The sequence below is a fragment of the Lineus longissimus genome, chromosome 7 (genome assembly GCF_910592395.1).
Source record: "Lineus longissimus chromosome 7, tnLinLong1.2, whole genome shotgun sequence".
Lineage (NCBI taxonomy): Eukaryota > Metazoa > Nemertea > Pilidiophora > Heteronemertea > Lineidae > Lineus > Lineus longissimus.
In genome coordinates, this window is record NC_088314.1 from 2,010,816 (window position 1) to 2,030,158 (window position 19,343).

The 19,343-nt window shown below is 40.2% G+C and overlaps 3 protein-coding genes across 7 annotated transcripts; 1 reads left to right on the top strand and 2 right to left on the bottom strand.

Annotated features, from left to right (window-relative positions):
• Nucleotides 1–503: 503 nt before the first annotated feature.
• LOC135491412 (mannose-1-phosphate guanyltransferase beta-A-like) lies at nucleotides 504–8,149 on the bottom strand. Of its 4 annotated transcripts, none has more exons than XM_064777266.1 (10): nucleotides 8,053–8,149; nucleotides 6,000–6,143; nucleotides 5,526–5,606; nucleotides 5,182–5,230; nucleotides 4,638–4,780; nucleotides 4,204–4,362; nucleotides 3,826–3,904; nucleotides 3,519–3,646; nucleotides 3,087–3,269; nucleotides 504–2,843 (listed from the first exon to the last, which is right to left on the bottom strand). In XM_064777266.1, the coding sequence occupies exons 2-10, from the start codon at nucleotides 6,126–6,128 to the stop codon at nucleotides 2,712–2,714; spliced, it is 1,083 nt and encodes a 360-aa protein (XP_064633336.1). In that variant the 5' UTR covers nucleotides 6,129–6,143; nucleotides 8,053–8,149; the 3' UTR covers nucleotides 504–2,711. The 4 variants fall into 4 exon arrangements, with proteins under 4 accessions (XP_064633336.1, XP_064633338.1, XP_064633337.1 ...); XM_064777268.1 differs by lacking the exon at nucleotides 8,053–8,149 and adding an exon at nucleotides 7,813–7,835; XM_064777267.1 differs by lacking the exon at nucleotides 8,053–8,149 and adding an exon at nucleotides 7,072–7,129.
• Nucleotides 7,430–15,819, top strand: LOC135491413 (mitogen-activated protein kinase 14A-like). 2 transcript variants are annotated; one of them, XM_064777269.1, is made up of 11 exons: nucleotides 7,430–7,591; nucleotides 9,645–9,774; nucleotides 10,205–10,263; nucleotides 10,449–10,560; nucleotides 10,716–10,745; nucleotides 11,004–11,051; nucleotides 11,232–11,346; nucleotides 11,672–11,743; nucleotides 11,875–12,033; nucleotides 12,237–12,410; nucleotides 12,638–15,819. In XM_064777269.1, exons 1-11 carry the CDS (start codon nucleotides 7,458–7,460, stop codon nucleotides 12,700–12,702), a joined length of 1,098 nt encoding a protein of 365 aa, XP_064633339.1. In that variant the 5' UTR covers nucleotides 7,430–7,457; the 3' UTR covers nucleotides 12,703–15,819. The 2 variants fall into 2 exon arrangements, with proteins under 2 accessions (XP_064633339.1, XP_064633340.1); XM_064777270.1 differs by lacking the exon at nucleotides 7,430–7,591 and adding an exon at nucleotides 8,360–8,612.
• On the bottom strand, nucleotides 15,807–19,120 carry LOC135491414 (sushi, von Willebrand factor type A, EGF and pentraxin domain-containing protein 1-like). Its single transcript, XM_064777272.1, has 6 exons — nucleotides 19,020–19,120; nucleotides 18,445–18,831; nucleotides 17,930–18,109; nucleotides 17,395–17,580; nucleotides 16,635–16,820; nucleotides 15,807–16,131 (listed from the first exon to the last, which is right to left on the bottom strand). Exons 1-6 carry the CDS (start codon nucleotides 19,099–19,101, stop codon nucleotides 16,082–16,084), a joined length of 1,071 nt encoding a protein of 356 aa, XP_064633342.1. The 5' UTR covers nucleotides 19,102–19,120; the 3' UTR covers nucleotides 15,807–16,081.
• Between the last annotated feature and the right edge of the window lie 223 nt (nucleotides 19,121–19,343).

Below are 19,343 nucleotides of genomic sequence, written 5' to 3' on the forward strand. Positions count from 1 at the left end.
CTATTACTTCGATGAGCAACTTGACCCCACATTAGAGCCCGCCGATTGGCTTTTCTTCCGAGCATGCAGAATTTGGCATGATGGGACAATCCATAGAAATTTACCAACAATCACTGAATCCTATTTCTTCAGTTCTGTCTCCGGTCAAAATATGGTGTCCCCTGCAAGGACATTCAGGGCGGGGATGGGAAGGACTGGTCATGACTGATCGAGCCACAGGCAAAGAAGCCATCAGTAATTTCAGGTGTCGGTGTAATGCCTCTTGGGAGGTCATTTCAGCGTTTCCTTCAGTCTTCGAATAGATATTGATATATGACTATCGGCATTGGTCGTCTCACCTAACATTGCCCATGTGGATCTGCCAGCTTGCCCCCCACTCTTAGATATCAACTGCCAATGTCCTGAGAAGAGCCACCTTTAGTGTTGGCCAGCGACCAACTTTATAATGTCCACAAAGACGCATCTAAGACCAAACAGAAATACAGAAATAAGAGCTATCAATATTTTATTCTTTTTCCAATACCTTTAATTATATACAGAAATTTCTCCAAATTGTTATGGATAGAACACAAGCAGAAGCCAATGGTTTAGGAAATCACAGAAATCAACAGCCTCATGCAATCCAGCCAAATTCACCTGCATCAGATGAATGAGGCTGCTGAGTTTTGCAAGTCCTTTACCTTGGTGGCAAGTTAGCAGTTAGCAAGAAAATAATAATCATAGAATTGGTTACAAAAAGAGGAAGATATGTGACAAAGTACATGTATTGTTAGCACTTCATCCAAATGTCTCTCTAGCTTACCATCTGAAGGCAGCTTTAAATGAATATGACACGCACAGACTTCTTAATTTCGCTCATTCCAAAGACTTATACGTACATCATCAATAAGATTCACAGACCGATGGTTCAGTGCTCCTTGATGATATGTACATTGCACTGTACCTATTATGCAAATGTGTGTACAGGGTACATGTAAGCGCAACTATGATAGTGTCGAGACAGTTGTAGTAAGTACATTGAGACAGACCTCACTCATAAAATCACTACATGCACATATAGACTACCATTGCCAAGTGATTTCCTCTAAATTAACCATAAAGAGGAAGTGACCATGCATGTGAAAGGTGTCCAATTGATAGAGAAGCAGTTCCTTCTAGTTTTAGCCGACTACTACAAAGAGAAATCAAATATTGATTCATGTAATACACCAAGAATTCAGTTCACTGGCACTTTTGAAGTATAGATTTTACTAATGTCAAACATGCACTAACTTTCCATGACCTTTGTGTTCTTATACAGCTCGGTGCTACTTGGACTAATACAAAACAAAAGAATTCCATAACATGCGATACGAAACTCCAAGGCATTCATAAAACTGACTGTGGAATGTTGTGACATATGTGACTCGCTCCACCAAAACTAGGCGCTTGTCGCATCTGAACTTGACAGGTTGATACGGACTTGTTGTTCATTTCCCTATTGTAGACCTTTTGTGAAATGTGACCAAATCAGTTTGTAATAGATTTCACAAAAGGTCTACAATAGGGAAATGAACAACAAGTCCGTATCAACCTGTCGAGTCCAGATGCGACAAGCGTCTAGTTTTGGTAGAGCGAGTCACATATTAAGTAGATAGAATGCTTCTTGTTCTTTGTTCAAGTAGCAATAGTAATAGATGTTCCATGTAGACTGCACATCCTTTAACTTGGTATTCAACAACAATACAAGTCTAGCAGAACAGCATTTGGAACGAACACACAAAAGTAGGCCTTTCATTCACCACCAAATCAAAAATTTCATAACTTAGACACTCAAATAAACTTTTTAAACCCAAATAAACATTTTACAGCTCATGACAAAAGACCTGGTTCCAGTGGCTCAATTGGCGTAAGAGACAAATGCCAGCATTAGCTGAACGAAGCGTTAATTTCTCAAGTAATTTCATTTATAATAGTAGCATTAGGACTTAATCCAACGTTAGTGCCAACGCCAATTGAGCACCTGGGCCCAGAACATCCTTAACAGTTAACTTCAGATCTGATGAATCATTTTTCTGCAGTATAAAAAAATAAATGTACTGGCACTGGTGTGATTCTTCAAAACCAGATTAAGGCTATATATAGTGTGTAAGAAAGCTGTTATAATAAGTCACATTTTTGTGCATGAATTTGCACTCAAGTTTGACTTCCAGTCAATACCGTTAGAAAAATGATCTCTCGTTTATTAGCACATTATCAATGGTGGCCATTGTTCGAAGCTGTGTTAAACGGACGGCCTACCTGAGAAAAATCCTCATCAATGTAGTAATCTGTTACCACAATTCCTGAATAGACTACCAGATGAAATGCAACAGAACAACAGAATTTATCAAAGGGACACCCACTAAGATATGGCGTCTTCAGCAACAATTTTTGCTCTAATCTCATTTAAGAATACCTATAGTGACTTCGGAAGATGTCATGGGTATAAACTTAATGGTGAATATGTCCACTCATCGACCAGTTTGTTAAGAACATCAATAAGTTCCATATATATTTCAGCAGTTGTGTGGAACGTCTTTAGTTATGCATGAAACGTTAAGCATAGCACAGCACCAAATTAAGAGCATCAGAGTGACCGAAAACCAGCACGGGTCAATGTGCAACTTGGTCAAAGGAAATTTCAGCTGCTCTAAATTCAGCTGCCTATGTGTGCTGGACATGATGACAAGTTACATGATGATCTGTGGCTCTGGCACCGAACCGGATATTGATTTGTGTGGCAAGATTCGACCTCCATTAATGTACAGCTCGTCATTCACAATGACGTCTTCACCAAGGACAGTCACATTCTCCATTCGTACCTGGAAGAGAGAAAGATTTTGGTAAGTGTCAAGTGAATCTCATTAACGACAGGTTTGTTCTGCTCCAATACCTCTTTGTAGGTGTGGCTATCACTTTGGGTGCCAAGGGGTGGTCCTTGAAGTATGTATGCACCGAGGGGGAGGTGGGGATGAAGTCTAGTCATCTTAAGGATATCACAATTGATGAGAAGGATTTGCCAAAAGACACAAGCGATATGCCAGTGAAAGGAACCACTGCCTTACCCATTGTCCAACTGTACACCGCCATCCAATGATGGAACTGTCTAACCAGGAATGTGACTTGATGTGAGCACCACGGAGAATCGTGCAGCGTTTGATGCAGGCACCATCCTCTATGACCACGTCAGGGCCAATGGTCACATTCGGGCCTATTCTACAGTTCTTTCCTATTTTGGCAGTGGGGTCCTGAAAATAAACCCAATGAGATGTAGGTTCTACACAGTACATGACCACACAACAACTACCCAGCATAATCACTTGTGATGAGGTTGACTTGTAAGAAGGAATCTTCTTCCAGTGATGAGGTTCACTCGCAAGAAAGAAGCTTCTACCCGTGAAGAGGTTGACTCTCAACATGGAACTACATCAACACAGTGCAAGTCAGAGCCTGAATCGCAACTCCTGACCTTCTAAATCAAACTGATTTCCACTTACCACCAATACATTTCCCACAGCACCTGGCCCAGTATATAGTGTTCCAGGCTGCTTTTCATTGATAGAGTTTAGATAGAGACACATTCCCGTTAGGAAGTCTTTTGGCTGACCTACATCCATCCAGAATCCTGCAGCAAAAAAAGAATATCATGACCATAACGTCAAATTGTGTTTGACACCTGGAACCAGTGTGTCCTGAAGATTCTTTAGAAGCACTTGGTGATGATCATGGCACTGTATCTTTGTATCTTGGCCTTCAGGCTGGTACTCCTCCTCCACACGAAGTGCAGAGGTAACTAATTCTCACCTTGTAGTTCCATTGCATAGAGATTTCCGTCTGCTGCCATGGGAGGGAAAACTTCTTTTTCTATCGATGTTGGACGTAACTAGAATGAAACGTTTACATGAGGATGATTTAAAGATAAAGATGAAGACATCACAGAACATAATCGCAAATTCAAACACATGAGGATTATTCGATTTTGCATGGAACACTCAATATGTGGAAAAGTACATCATGAAACAATATAGGTATAGTTTAATAGTTTGTTGTGTATGAAGCTCCTTGACCATGGAATAAAATGCCTACATCTGAGTTCCATCTGGCAGTTTACATAAGGTATTAAATTCAGGGCCTCACAGACACTATCAGTCGGGCAGAGAAGGTTTTGCTATGTAAGTTTACCTGTATTCTCTTGAGCATGGAAGGACTAAAGATATAAAGGCCTGCATTGATCTTATTTGACACAAATTCCACAGGTTTTTCCACAAATCGTTGAATCTGACCCGTTTCAGGACTATACACCACAACACCATACTTGGAAGGCTCCTCTACTTTTGTTACCTGAAAAATGGAAAGTGATGGATGATAATTTACTGATGTTGGAAGGAAGACAGAGATCTCTGGCTCTATTCTTAACACCAGGGCAAATTTGCAAGCAAAATTGTCAAATTACATCCCATGCCGTAACCAGTCCTCTACATAAGTCCTTGGCAAGCTGGCCTCTAAGCAAAGGCTTCTTCATTACAGTTCCTATTATGTCTAATCGTCGAGAGATAAGGCTTTTTGATAAGAAGGGACCAGCGAGAAAAAAATAACTCAGTATACACTGCACCTACCACTATCGTGCCCTCCTTTCCGTGATGTTTATGGAAGAGCAGCATTTGCTTGAATGGGAAGTCACACACAACATCACTATTCAAGACAAAGAAAGGCTCGTCATCTTGAGCCAATACATCTCTGGCAAGGGCAAGTGGACCAGCTGGGGAGAAGAAATGACAATGATTAGACTCTGTCAATGATTGATATACACAGTCAGTTTCTTGCCACTACTGTGTCTTATTATGAAAGCAGTGTACAGACAAAGAGCCTTTCTTCAGTAAACACACTTTAGGTAAAAATATACAGGCGAATGGCATGCATTTTAACCAAGTCAACAAGTGCCATCTGAGTTGTATATAATATGCAAGATGAGCAAGCAACTTTTCCATTAACTCTGGCGCCAGATGGCAGCAGATGGACTCTCATATAAGCTGCAGTTTTATGTATTCTTGGAGAATCAATTCCCCTATTCAAGTGTTCGTTCTGATATAGGAAGCGATACAAGTAGGATTTAACATGGACCACATCAATTGAAAATACTAAGTAAATATTGACACTCACCTGTTCCCATAGGCTCTGTTTCATGAGAAAGTGTGATTTTGATACCGAGCTGTAAAAAAGATTACAGAGGTCAGGTGACGGTTAACATAGCATAACATAGTTGTTCAATATCTCATTCAAAGTTGTGAACCTCAATCTCATTACATTTCAATTTTGCTGACAAATGTCTTCTAAAAACCTTCAGATTTGTCTCAAGTGAAAATGTAACTGGCAACTCACTCCACTCATCTGGAGATTCTGTTTACAATCAATGGCCAGATGAGACAGCAGCCAGTTAAAGAGGAGGTCTTTGTAGCACAGACCACTTTCTTTTTCTAAAGCTTTCTTTTGTTATTGCTACATACCCTCTCCTCCTCGACCCTCATTTCTTTTTCCAACATCTCTGCTCTGTAGCTGACAGCCAATACAATATACTTTACTCCAGCCTGAAACACATGAAAAATTCTTAAAGTGTAATTAATTTCGAAGGACTACTTCTCCATCTGATTCAATTCATCACTGAAAGCTTCAACTCTTGAATCAATACAATTTACAAATCTATTTCAAGGACCCGGGATCAAGGATAGCATCCTATACACCTTTCCAGAAATGGGGCGCTGAGTGTCCGAAATAATGATGTCATAAGGGGAAACTAGGCCTCATGGTGGAGGGACAAAGGAGATAGCCATGGTTGACCAACTCACTTGAATGCCTTTGATGACGGACAAGGGGGAAAAAATTAGTTCCAATGCAAGCCACCAATTTTGGGAAGCATGTATAGGGTGTTATAAATCAGGTTGTCCTGCACTACAATTCCTGTATTACACAATGTATCTCACCTTGGCCAATGCTTCAATTTGATGGAGCATCATTGGTTTGTTTGCAAACTCGACAAGTGGTTTTGGACGACTCAGAGTCAACGGTCTCAACCTTGTTCCATACCCACCAACGAGAATTAGGGCCTTCATCCTGGAAGTCGTATCCTGCAAATATGCAACAGCAGAGAAAAACATATCAAATTTTGTCACAACTATCTCATCAGCCAAAAAATATTTTGAGGTTGAATATGTATTAACGTAAAAATAGACCATCTTCTCTATGCTCGTGCAATCAAAATGCTACACATGTTGTAATACTATTACAACTACTTGAACATTCATAACCCATTTTGACCTTTTTGTCTAGTTTTTAGAAATAATCGTACATGAACATACTTGAGAGAACACAATTTGCAAAATAGAATAGGCCTATACGTGACTGTCGGGTACATTCAGGCATTGTAGAATGATCTTACCTTCATTTTTAAAGTTTTCTTTAAAAATCCCAGATCAGAATTCAAATTTTAAGAGTAAGTGTATTGTAAATCCTCAAATATCATGAATGAACCCACTGTAGAGAAGAATCTATTCTAAACCAGATGCCACATCAGCTTAATCCAACATTTCTAATCAACTGTTCATAATAAGAAACCTCACAACTGATCAAACCGAACAGAACAACAGGCGCGTTCTGTCCCCTTAAGACGCCTGTTTCTACATGTTTTGTTCGACCAATTGAAAGAGACATGTTATTATAATTTATTCGAGTGTAAACAATAGAAAGACAACTGAACAAATTATGCAGTAGGCCTAGATAAATGACATGCTTCTGGGCACTGATTGACTGAAAATCAGAATAATCCAGTTGAACTAATATTTTTTTTAATTATCTTTTAAAAATAACATGCACCAATGCAATCTATGCAACGCCCTCTACTTTTTATAATGACGGAATATGTGTTCTGAGATATCTGGCCCAAATTAATTATAATGACTGTTATGGTTGGGCGGCACTGATGATTGATCAGCAGGTTTGATGAGCGATTGCAATTATCATATACTTTACAAATGAAATGGCCCGTGGCATCCTTACCAGTCTTATGAATGTTATTGGCTCATGACTTCCTTATCAATATCAGTGACAGCGTCACAAATCATACAGATAAGACATGCAAAATGACAGGTATTTTGGTCTTGAAACATTTATAAACTAATGTCCTTTACAATGACCACTGAAAGAATATACTTGTAAGAATTATGAAAAATATTCAAATAAAGGTTGAGACACAAACAAAAAACTCTGAAACTGTCAAGCATATTTGTAACTTCTCAGTGCCAACTGTGGTTGCTCATTTTCAATCAATCCTGTGAAGCGTATTGATTATTCTAGACCACCCAGAAAAGTCCCAAGACAGCAAATGCCAAAAACCAGAATAGTAACAGATGAGAACAACATTATAGTACATGTACATGTAAACCATGGCATGCTCTTCAAAGCACGCACGAATAAGGAAGGGCTTTTACCGTATTGAGCTGCTAAAATCGGTATGGGAAGTGCCAGTGAGATATGTTGATTTGACACCAGTTGGAGCCGGAGCTTTTGGTCAAGTTTGGTAAGGTTTTATTCATCTACCACTGACTTCTATAGTGAAACTAAACTTCATTCCCTGTGACACTCCTGTGCTCTGTCTATCTGTGAGCACGGTCACAAATTGAATGGATCATCATCATCCCAGCCCATCCCACGGCCATGGCCCATCACAGTCCACACTGTCACTGACTGCGGCACTGGCCATAGAGGATTTCATTTATGACCTGGTGCAGTTGGACTCACTAGTTCTTGTTCCAGTTTGTCTACAAGTAGAATGTAGCAGGAAGTGACAGTGTATCTGCTCAAGTTTTTTCAGTGCATACTAAGTATAGGCCCAATGTACACGAAATGTACACTACAACCTACAATCAGGGTTGCCGGCGTCTCTGGAAACGGGTCAAGAGAAGCGGTTTTTTCAACCAACAGGAGCGTTGATCCTTTAACAAGATGTTAAACTTGATGAGATTGTAAATATGTACATACCTTTAAAAGGCAAACTTGTTTCAAGAAGTAGAAAGCGTACAAATCTGAGAAATGTCAATTGCAAAAACACAAAATTGCCACGACTGCCAAAAAATTTCCAGGCATGCGTAAACACGTACCATTTGGTCGGAAGCTATTGATGATATTATTGATCTTAGTACTTTTCAAGATAAAATACCAATAAAAACCTAAATAAATGTATCTTGTAGTTTAACATAAATTATATAGTTTTATGATGAAGAAGACACAGTTTTGATAGATATTTTGTGGTCTTTTCATGTGTCTCTATCAAATATCTTTCAGAATAGACCAACCAGGAAGTGAAAAGGACAAATTTTCTATTTTCCGATTTTTTGTGTTTTGACTATTTGATATCTGCTTTTCTCTGCCAAATCGTTATCAAATCTGGGGAGTAACACGAGTAACGAAGAAGGCATGGCACAATCTTCACGATTAAAGAAGGGATTTTACCGCATCGAGCTCCTAAAATCCGTATGGGAGGTGCCAATGAGATATGTTGATTTGACACCAGTTGGGACTGGGGCCTATGGCCAAGTTTGGTAAGGGTTTTTCCCTGGGTTTCTCGTGGCATATTATGTCATCAGTGTCTTGGTCAATGGTCTTCAGTGTTTATGAATTCACCTAGTTCTTTTGAATTTGATGAATCGAATAGATTGATGATGTGAAATCAGTATGTACTATGCAGTACGTCAGTCGTCATCGTGTCCCATTATCAATATGAATATGGCAATATGAGCAAGTGCCAAGTTAGTTTTGCTTCTTGTGAAAATCTATGCTGTAATGTTGCACGATGTTTTATTGCCACACCGTGGGAAGATTGAACTAAATATCAACACTTTTTAATGGGAATTAACGTCGTGACATAAATGGCGATAAAAAATGATGTTGCATTATCTGTTATCGTGCAACGATGGCCTAGATTGACTCTCCAACTCGGTTAGGCCTGTGTCATCTAATAATCGATCAACAGCATTTTCACTACTTTTGGCATTTCAACCCCGTGCCATTCATATTTGCAGTTTGTCTGTCCTCAAGGAGTTCAACTCCATCCCTTGTGCAAAGTTCTTATGATTGGCATCCATCGCTGATACTTTTTTTAGTGTGAACAAACCATGTTCTTCATTGTCATGCCTCAACATGTACATTTCTTTTGATGTTTGGATCTATTATTCTGTTTTCGTTCAATACCTGCTGATGTTGTTATGCAAAGAGATTTCAAAGGGCATGGGCATGAAACCTTTGATCTGTAGTGCCTAGATTACTTACAGATTGTGATTACATTCTACATGTAGTACTTACCAGTTCTTTGAAGAAGAGATCCACTGCCCTCTGTGGAAAAAGATTGTGTCCACAAATATTGTATGGTAGTCGTAGTAATGGTTCGCTGGTACGGTGCACATACACCACTGCATGATATGTGGAGAGAGATATCAGTGAAGATTGAAGAATGTATTTCAATGCCATCAGGAGGGTATTGTGATAATATACTTCAAGAAGATTTTTGTTGGTTTACAATTCAATTCCATCTCAAACACCTGTAAGTCACCTAGGCTATCATTTGTATTCTTCAGCTCTGCGCGGGATAAAGATACTGGAATTAGTGTTGCTATCAAGAAACTAGCACGTCCCTTCCAGTCCGCTATTCATGCCAAACGAACATACAGAGAGGTGAAAATGTTGAAACACATGGATCACGAAAATGTAAGTTTTTGGAGGAGTATGAACTTCCACTTGATTGACAGTACTCTGTAGCAATAAAAAATGAAACACTGCTAAGAATGTACTGTGCGATACTACGTGTATCATCAATCATAACTGAAGATGGTGAAAATATGTCATCAATCTTCCACAGACTTATTACATGTATTAGACTTGTTCACCAGTGTTTTCCAATCTACCTGTATCACCAATCTGTCAGTAGTATCATTGGAAAAGAACCAACAGGCATATTTTACTTGTGCTTATTGCTGTTCTTGCAAAATACATGTAGTTTTTGAATACTGATAGTAGGGCCACTTGTTAACACCCTTTCATGGTCACTGCCAAATTGTAATACAGATCAGGCATTTCTGTCATTAGTTAAAAGTTTGCTGGTCAGAATATGTTTTTTATGAGGTATATTTTCTTTCAGATTATTGGCTTGCTTGATGTCTTCACACCGGCGGAAAGCCTCAAAGATTTCAACGATGTGTAAGTCAAGCTACTCCGTTAACTTTAGCGATTCAGTAACTTGCTAGTCCTAACTCCCGAACCACTGACACATGTATCTATAAGTACCAGTACCACTACCTGATTTGCTGGATTTTTTGTAAGTCAGCATATGGCACATGGTTCCAGGCTCAAAACGTTATTTATCATCCTCCTCTTTTTTCTAGCTATTTGGTCACACATCTCATGGGAGCGGATTTGAACAGAATTTTAAAGGCACAGCAATTAAGCGATGACCATATCCAGTTTCTCATTTATCAAGTCCTCCGTGGATTAAAGGTAGGCTTGTGATAATTGCATTGAATAGATTTATATGAAACCATTGATGAAGTATGAAATACCTCAGTGCTCTTATTTTTGTCACAAGTTTGATGCAAATTCTCATGCTTGTCCTGAAAATTCACCATTTAGATTTATATTATTGTTTATTGCAGTATGTCCATTCAGCTGGGATTATCCACAGGGTAAGACTACTTGTCACTTCGAAATCCAACACACATGATCTTGAGCTGACAGAGATGAATAGATTCCTTCTAGCCATGGATCACAACTGTCTAGATGCAGAGTTGAACATATGCATGTAGGACATCTTACAATGTTATGGTTAGGATGAACAATGAGAATATTGAATTGTTATGTAGCGCTGTTTCCTGCTTGAAGCGTTTTTGGGACACCATATTACAAATATTACCCTGCCTGACTTGTTGATTTCTTTCCTTCAGGACTTGAAGCCCAGTAACATAGCTGTCAATGAAGACTGTGAGCTTAAGGTGAGAAAAGGATTTCAAAACTACTGGCAGTATGTGTGCCTGCTTTTTCCATCTGGATACAGTATTACCCATGTAAATTAGACTTTCAAACACAAAAAGGTTTTTGTCATCAGGTTTAATAAAGGGGCCCTGATTACTGAGGTCAAATTATATATATATTGATTGACTTTTTTTCTTCAGATTCTTGACTTTGGTCTTGCGCGCCAGGCTGAGTCTGAGATGACGGGATATGTGGCGACACGTTACTACAGAGCTCCCGAGATTATGCTGAACTGGATGCATTACAATCAAACAGGTAAATTCTATCATGGTGTAAACCGTGTAATTTCAAAGGCCTGGTATCAAAACATGAAAGTTCAACATAAAAAAATCATCAAGGTAATAGTCATGTCATCAGGCATTGCACTGGATGGGTAAATAAAATGAATGAAATTCCTTTTTCTTTGCACTGTCACTGTCAGCTTAGAAACAGGGTTGTTCAGCCTCATTGCAGGCTCGCTTACCACCCTGGTGTGCTTACACCCATTGAGGGGGGTGCCCCTCGATGACTTTGGTTTAGGGGGTGGGTCGTGGTGCTGCAAACTTATCATGTCTCTTAATCATCGGTCCTCTCTTTTCAGTTGATGTGTGGTCTGTTGGATGTATCATGTCTGAGTTGATGACAGGCCAAGTTCTCTTCCCAGGCACAGATCGTATCCTTTTTGATTGGCATTAACCGCTCAGTACCAAACAGAACAGATTGGATGCGTGAGATAAATCATTTTCACTTTAAACGTTCTTACATGTAGAGTTTCTTAGTATATTCCTTTACCCGTTTGTTCAGACATCGATCAGCTTCTTAAGATCATGGGTCTGGTCGGCAAACCCTCTGACGACTTCATTAAACGGATGAATAGTGATGAAGCCATACGATATATCGAATCCTTACCAAACATGAAGAAGAAGGATTTCCACTATTACTTCCGGGGGGCAAATCCACTGGGTGAGTTTCTGATTGTATTGCATCCACACTGGCTTAGCCGTACATTGTCTGTTAAGAGTGAATAGGTCTGTTGCTAGACTTAAAAGAAGCAAAACAATCCAAGAGCTGTCTAGTACTTACTCAACTCAGTCCCACTAGTGCGGAGACATGGCCACAAGCATTCCTGTCTTATCCTACTGATTTGATCAAAATTTACGTTCCAGCGGTCGATCTGTTGGAGAAAATGCTCGAAATGGATCCAGATAATCGGATCACAGCCGCCGAGGCACTCGGCCATCCTTACTTCAATCAGTACCATGACCCAACAGACGAGCCAGAATCCGAGCATTACGATGAGTCATTTGAACAAGAAGAGCGCAGTATTCCGGAATGGAAAGGTGAGAAATTCTTAGACTTAGAGAACGCTTTGTTCCTCTAGTGAAGACAAGTACATAAAAGTACAAGTCGTTTCTGACCAATCGAGGATACCAGGGCTGTACCACTCAGACTTTCACCATGGGTTTGTTGTTCATGGTGCACTAGGCATCAGAGACCAGTAGATTCCTTTTGATTCTTGTTTGCTTTTACCTGTGAACTGTTTTCTAAGTGTTGTTATTGTTTTCAGAAATGTGCTACGAGAGGGTGATGTCTTTCAAGCCAAAAATAGCATGTGTGCAGATGGACACATAATTCCCCGGTGCTAGTTGGAAAGCTGCAAAATTTGAGCATTTAGAAAGTAATGCTGAAAGACAATGCTTGTATATAGTACTGTAAACAGTTAGGCAAGGATCTCTGAATGGTGAGCTGTTGCCTTAATGAGCCTTTTCGCCCTTCATACCTGCGGTTCCACTCGTCACTACTTTCTACTATGCAAGGAGACTGGCATAATAGAAATTAGTGACAGTAGCTCGAAGCTATGGAAGTACAACAACTCCAAGGATCCTTGCCCGATTGGTGAATAGGGAGTGTAGCCTGGAACCTCATGCATAAAATGCTTATTCGTGTTTAGGGTTTGGATAGGGAGGGGACAGAATTGAAGACAAGTGACCTTTCTCAAAGGTGACAGAAAGTACACATTATAGTGACTTAGTACCAGAAATGATGACTGTTTTGAAGATGAGTGAGTGGTGACTGGGAAGTGCCTCGCCTAATTTCTGTGTGGTGCATTTAGACATACCTAGAACTAAGCTTTAGTAAGCCAAAGTATGGTGGTATGTTATTAGGGCCCACTGTGTGAGAGATCACCCTTTATATTACAACATTTCCTTTCCTCATTCCCAGGGCATTATGAATGAAGTGGGCATTACTGATTGACGAACCTCAGGCTTAACTCTAGGAGGTGTAGAATACAGATGATGCATGGGGTTCTTGGAGTAGCACCCTTGCTTGTATAGCTGTGGAATCTGTTGGTAGTTTCTGGTGGTTTGAAATTTGAACCCTTTGAAGACACTGATGGACGAGATTTCTGGTCGGAGTCGAAAATTCGAATATGTATTGTAATGCGTTCAGTTTAGAATGTTTGGTATTCTTATCATAAAGCACCTCTATATTCCCACCGCGACCTGGATTTGTGCCAAACGACTTGGTGGCTTTTGATGTCACGATATATCAATCCCTTCAAAAACTTTTCGAATTGGAGAAAAATGTCTTCCAAGATGAAATGTCTGCATGAACATTCCATTTTGAAGGAACTACATACGACTAGTACTATTGAGTAGTATTTTTCATTGTAAACAAGTTCTGTTGAAGATTAAAGTTGGCTCTGCCTACTGATTGTTTACAACGGGTTCAAATTGCAGTATTATCACGCTTATAAGCACATGTTCTTTTTATGAACGATTTTGCTTCTTTTGGGGTCCCTTGGTACCTTTAGTTTTTCATGCAAAAGAGTTCACAAAAGAAGTGGACAGTATGCAGTGCTTACCTGGCATAGTGTCATCACAATATCATGTTACTATACTTGTATTTGGGATCAGCTTGAAGATTTTGCATAGATTTTATTTACAAAGGATGAATAAAGTCATGTTTTGATGCAAGAATGGCTTATTTTGGTGTTGCATCATGGACTAGGCATGTTCATTTTTCTCACATACTGATGCATGCAAATAAAACCCAATATTAGGCACATCTATTTTTTCAGCACATTTGCTTATAAGCAAAATCGATAATATGGTATGACCTCCACCTAGTGTACATATTTTTGCGAACAGGTTTACATCTTGTTGTAAATTGGTTATCAACTTCGTTTTCCTCTTAACGTCGATGAACCTTAAGATATGTATAATACTAGCATACTGTTTTCACCTTGCATTTTTATACACCAAAGAATCGTTAGGGACTAGCTATTTGTGTGGATGTTGACTGGAAATGATAATTCATCATGATTTTATGGTTGATTGAATCATGGGCAATGTTTTGAAACCATTTTTGTTGTGTTGTATGATGCTCACGAGTCATTTTAGACTTGTCTCTGTCCTTCTCTACTTCAGGCCGATAAATCAAGTAACATGCTCTCAAGATGATGCACTTGTAACATTGTTACTTTGAAATTTGTGCATTTGACCTCGTCAAGGAAGGTTAACACCATGATTGTACATGGGCTATAGCTGTACCACCTTACCTTACTTATGTTTATATCGACGCATTTTACAATAAAGATGATTAAAGGCCACCACTGTGACCAGCATTCAGAGAGGAACAAGTAGAAATTTATGATCACAGAATACTGTTACAGTGTATGTCTTTTGACTTCTGCAGTGACTGAGACAGTTCTATTGTGAAGATATAATATATTTCAGCTTAGCAGTCAATGTTGTAAAGTGACGTTTTTGTCTTTGCATGGTTAAATGGCAGTGTGTTATTGTGTATATGTACAAGAAAGATGGTACTCCATGTACCGAGACACGGATGTAGGATCACAGTTCTCAAAAATTTATCGAAAAATCATGTTAACAAAAAGGCAAACTCTACCGACCGCCACGAGGCTCTCCTGTCTAAGATTTGAGCTCTTGACTCGTCATTGTCCACGGAGTGATAAGTTGCTTTTATCGCGAGTTGTTTAAGATGCAATGAAAACTGGTACATCTTGGATCGAATTGGTGTTCATTTCACCTCAAAGGAGCTGAGACGATGATGTCAGGTTATTTTGTGTTCCAATTTTATGGATGATCTGTGTAACTACTTCAATAACAATACCGGTACCAATATATTGTCTGTTTTGTGTAAATGTTAGAATATGGTTTATGCAAATTATCTTTTACTACTGAAATTCATGTCCTGGAACTTTGTCTGAAAGTAGGACTAATGTAGAGACACCATTATTTGAAACCAGTTCTGTGAGCTTTTCACAACGGCTCCCCTTCCTTGTGAATGATAGATTATGTTGTGCCAGGAGCACAGTATACTGGATCTTATCACACCTTCCTTTTCAGTATTGAGCTTAATTGAGGTGTCTGGTCGAAGTTGTTCAAAAGAAGTTATATCACGAGAACTGGTATTAACTTGATGGTAAGTCTCATGGACTTAAAAGTCAATGAGATAACGCAAGATTAAGTTAAAGCCAGCAAACTCGTTTTGAACCATCAGGCCCTAGATTTAGAAGGACTATTGGCTGGAGCTGGGGGTCTGAGTACAGCGCTCGCAAATGTGAACCATTTAGTTCTGCAGACCTTTGCTTCTGACATGTGTCATAGAACCTTATGCAACTGCATCCCATGTAGAACAGCCCTCAGGAACGTTCCTCTCTCTCATTGTTTGTAAATGTCAGTAGACCTTTTCTAATAAAATAGTAGTCCACTCTTCATGTCACACTAGTGTTCTTGTTAATCAATTGCACCAGACATATTGCTACAATGTGTATCAGCCGACACAACAGAATTGTTGAAATTTACATTTGTCGTGTATTCTTATACATAATTGAAAAATCTCGAATTTGATGTTTCTTGAATGAATGACACATGCCTTTTGCCATGCATTGGTCTGGCCTTGTTCTTTAGATCAATCCTATATTCCATCATCTTGGATATTTCATACGAAAAGGAACCAATCAAGTTATCGCCCGCCATTGTGGTTAGAAGTCTAGTCCATCCAGTGCATCATCTCCGGTGGATTTGTTATTCCCTGAAAAGAAGATATGTCTTGATGAGGACTGTACGCATGCCTGTTGAATGAGTAGAGTAAGGAGCTGCAGTAGCCTAGTCTCTTGGTCTCGTGGCTCGTGGTCAAGAGGTCCATGGTTCGAACCCTACAGTCTGTGTGAGACTGGGCGAGTCTCCATGTCTGACTTGTCTTCAATACCCCACCCAAGTCTATGAATGGTTACTGGTCAGAAATGATTGGCTGTAGCGCTGATTGAGCAGCCCACTTGAGGGCTACTGAAAGGTTACAGGCGGGATCTAAGTGTGAAGTCGGATGAAAATCTTTGATATCGGATTCTAAACACAACACTTAAGTTTTAAGAGAAAGTGACCTGTGAAGTGATTCATAAGAAGAGAACGTGAATGGAGAAGGCGTTGAATCAAGGTGTTGCCAATTATAAGGTTTGTAAATGCCTTGACCAGCCACCATCAAATCAGATATAACGATATACACGATCACAACTGTCCCTTGCTATATATTCTTACCTTGACACGTCACTGTATCCTTCGGCAGCCATTTCCTCTTGTCGCTGCAGATCTTAGTAGCAGTAGATAGTGGGGACGTCATCTTGGAGCCGTAAAGACACTTGTATTTCGCTACCGCGCCGTAAGTGGTCCCTGCGGTTTGGACTTTCACACCAAGATATTCAGTGGGCGGACCACAGTCAATTACTAGAGACAATAGATCAGAGGACGTTAGATAGTCACCAAATCATTCAATCAGGCTTTGCTCACAGTTACTTCAGTTCAGGGTAATGATGATAACAAATATTGTATGGATTGTTATCCAATCTTTCATAACGAAGACTAAATCTTCTTGGTATTGGTAAAGTTCTCGACACTTCTCAGATTTGATTTCAGGAATCGATGCCGAACTGTCGATATTGGTTGTCTCGACAAACACCACGAGGGTGGAGTTTGAATGAAGCGAGAACCTTTGAGATTGGGGGCGAAACGACAGCTCCACGTGAGTGGTGTTTTGTGGGACAACCAATACCGAAGGTGAAGTGTCAGTTCCTATTCTAACGCACCTCAAACTAAACATTGAGATATTTGGCCCGAAGCGTAGGTGATGTGATGGTCGAACTGAGGATGATATTGTGAGAAGAAGAGCAAAGGAAGCCGAGCTAGTTATGGTCCCACGCAAGGACTTATGAAAAATGGTAGAGAATTCAAAGAGGGAAGCAAAATCATGGCGCGATGGGAAAGAAGGAAGGACTCTCAAGGAGAGAGAACTGGAACTTACGTTTACAAGTCACGCTGCCAGACCATGTACCGTTGAATTCGCAACGGATGCGGTCATCCCTCTCAAACTCCCAACCTTTTTTACATCGGTAAATGAAAATTGTCCCTTGATCTAAAGTGTCCTTCTTGGGGTCGAACTGTTCCACGACATTGGGGACTTTCAGATTTGGTAGTTGACATTTGATTGCTGTTTAAGAAAAGAGTTCTGCTTTGTTTGTAAAATGGTTCTCGAACAATCAGTAATAAGAAGAGAACGTATGAAGAAATTGGAGTTTTAAACGAATCAGTTTCAAAACGGGCCGATGTGATGCCAATTTCCGTCCAACAAGTTAAGCAAGTAAATTGTTCTGAAACGTGTGTGCCGATGAGTAATAAAAAGGGAACGTGTATGGAAAATTTAAGATTCGTCAGACTATTGCATCTGAACAACTGACAGCGTCTTCACATGCCTGGAGCATGATTGTTTATCAGATCAGATTGAGGCAAAGGATGGGTTCATTCTCCATCAGCAATGACTTTCCTTTAAGTTCACTTACGTTGACATGATGTCTTGATGGCATTCATGAACATTGCATCCATACATGTCCATGTTTTAGACTTGGACTTATCGGGGAACTCATACCCAGGGTTGCAGGTGTAGTTTACCGAGGCATTAGCAGTGGTGAGCGTGCCATTCCTAATCAACTTCATCACTGAGCGTGGCATTTTACAGTCATCTGCAACGAATTTATAGGAGAGTGGTAGGCAGAGGAGACATCCCGCAATAATCTTCAATAGTGTGAAAAAGTTCTCCCCGCGTAAATTGATTTGACACTACACTGCATTCAGTTGGTGTTTTCTCATCCAATACGCGTGGATCTCTCTCTCTCTCTCAGTTAATCTTTTCACGAGAAGATTCGGAGATCCTATGAGCAGCTCATACTGCGTTCGAAACAAAGAGAACGTGCAACACGCAGGTGGTTGTCAACTTGCTGAAACTAGATTGGCCGATGACTGGTCTCCGTTCAGGGTCTTTGTCGGGTCTGAGCTGATCCAGAATATTATAACTTACCGTCACAGATTATATCTGGCCCGTCCCACTGCCCATCTCCCGTGCAAACCTTCACCACATCACGGCCTGCCCTTGGCTTGAAGCCCTTCTTACACTTATACGTAACCTTCCCCAGGGCGGGAGTGGTCTTCTTCCCGTTGTGTTCTGCATGCGTGGCCTTCGGCGGCTCCCCACAGGGCTTGCTTGGAACACACCTGATTCCCGGGCCTTTCGTCCACATCATGCCGCCTTCTGGATCTTGTTTGCACCACCTGCGGGTTGCTGAGGAGCCGTCCCACTTGCTGCCCGAGAGGCACCTGTAACCGATGGATGTGCCGATGGGAACGGAGTTGTTGCCCCTGATGGTTGTGTAAGCGTTCCTTTCCTCTGGTGGGTTCCTACACACCCCTGAAAATTGCAAATGTAGTGTTCAGAAATTTTTCGTTTTTTGGCAAAGCGCGAGTTCATCTGTATGATCAGTTGTTCCTATTTCAGCGGTACATGTGTCCACGAATACATAGTAGCTACGCTAATACGTCCCGTATGAAAGAGAGTCCTTTTAGGACAGAATAACGGTAGTATTGGAAATTGCTTACTTCTTACGCAGCGCAACTGCACTCGGCAACGCTTACATGTCCTTGGTAAAAAACACTTGTTTCCCACTTTCCTTACTCTCATATCTCGACCGAACTCAGTAGAATACATGAAAGGAAAAAGGTAGAGTTATTAATGAAGTAGTCGCAACCACTGATCTATAGATCAATATCACGGATCTTATTTCTGAAATCCACACAGAAATTCCAACGGAGTCATTATTCTTCTTGTTTCAAAAGACCAAACCTTGATACTAATATGATGAAATTATTTTCCAAACACGTTCTCCTCTTATTGTTCATTTGAGAAGCATCGCTGTGATCGTA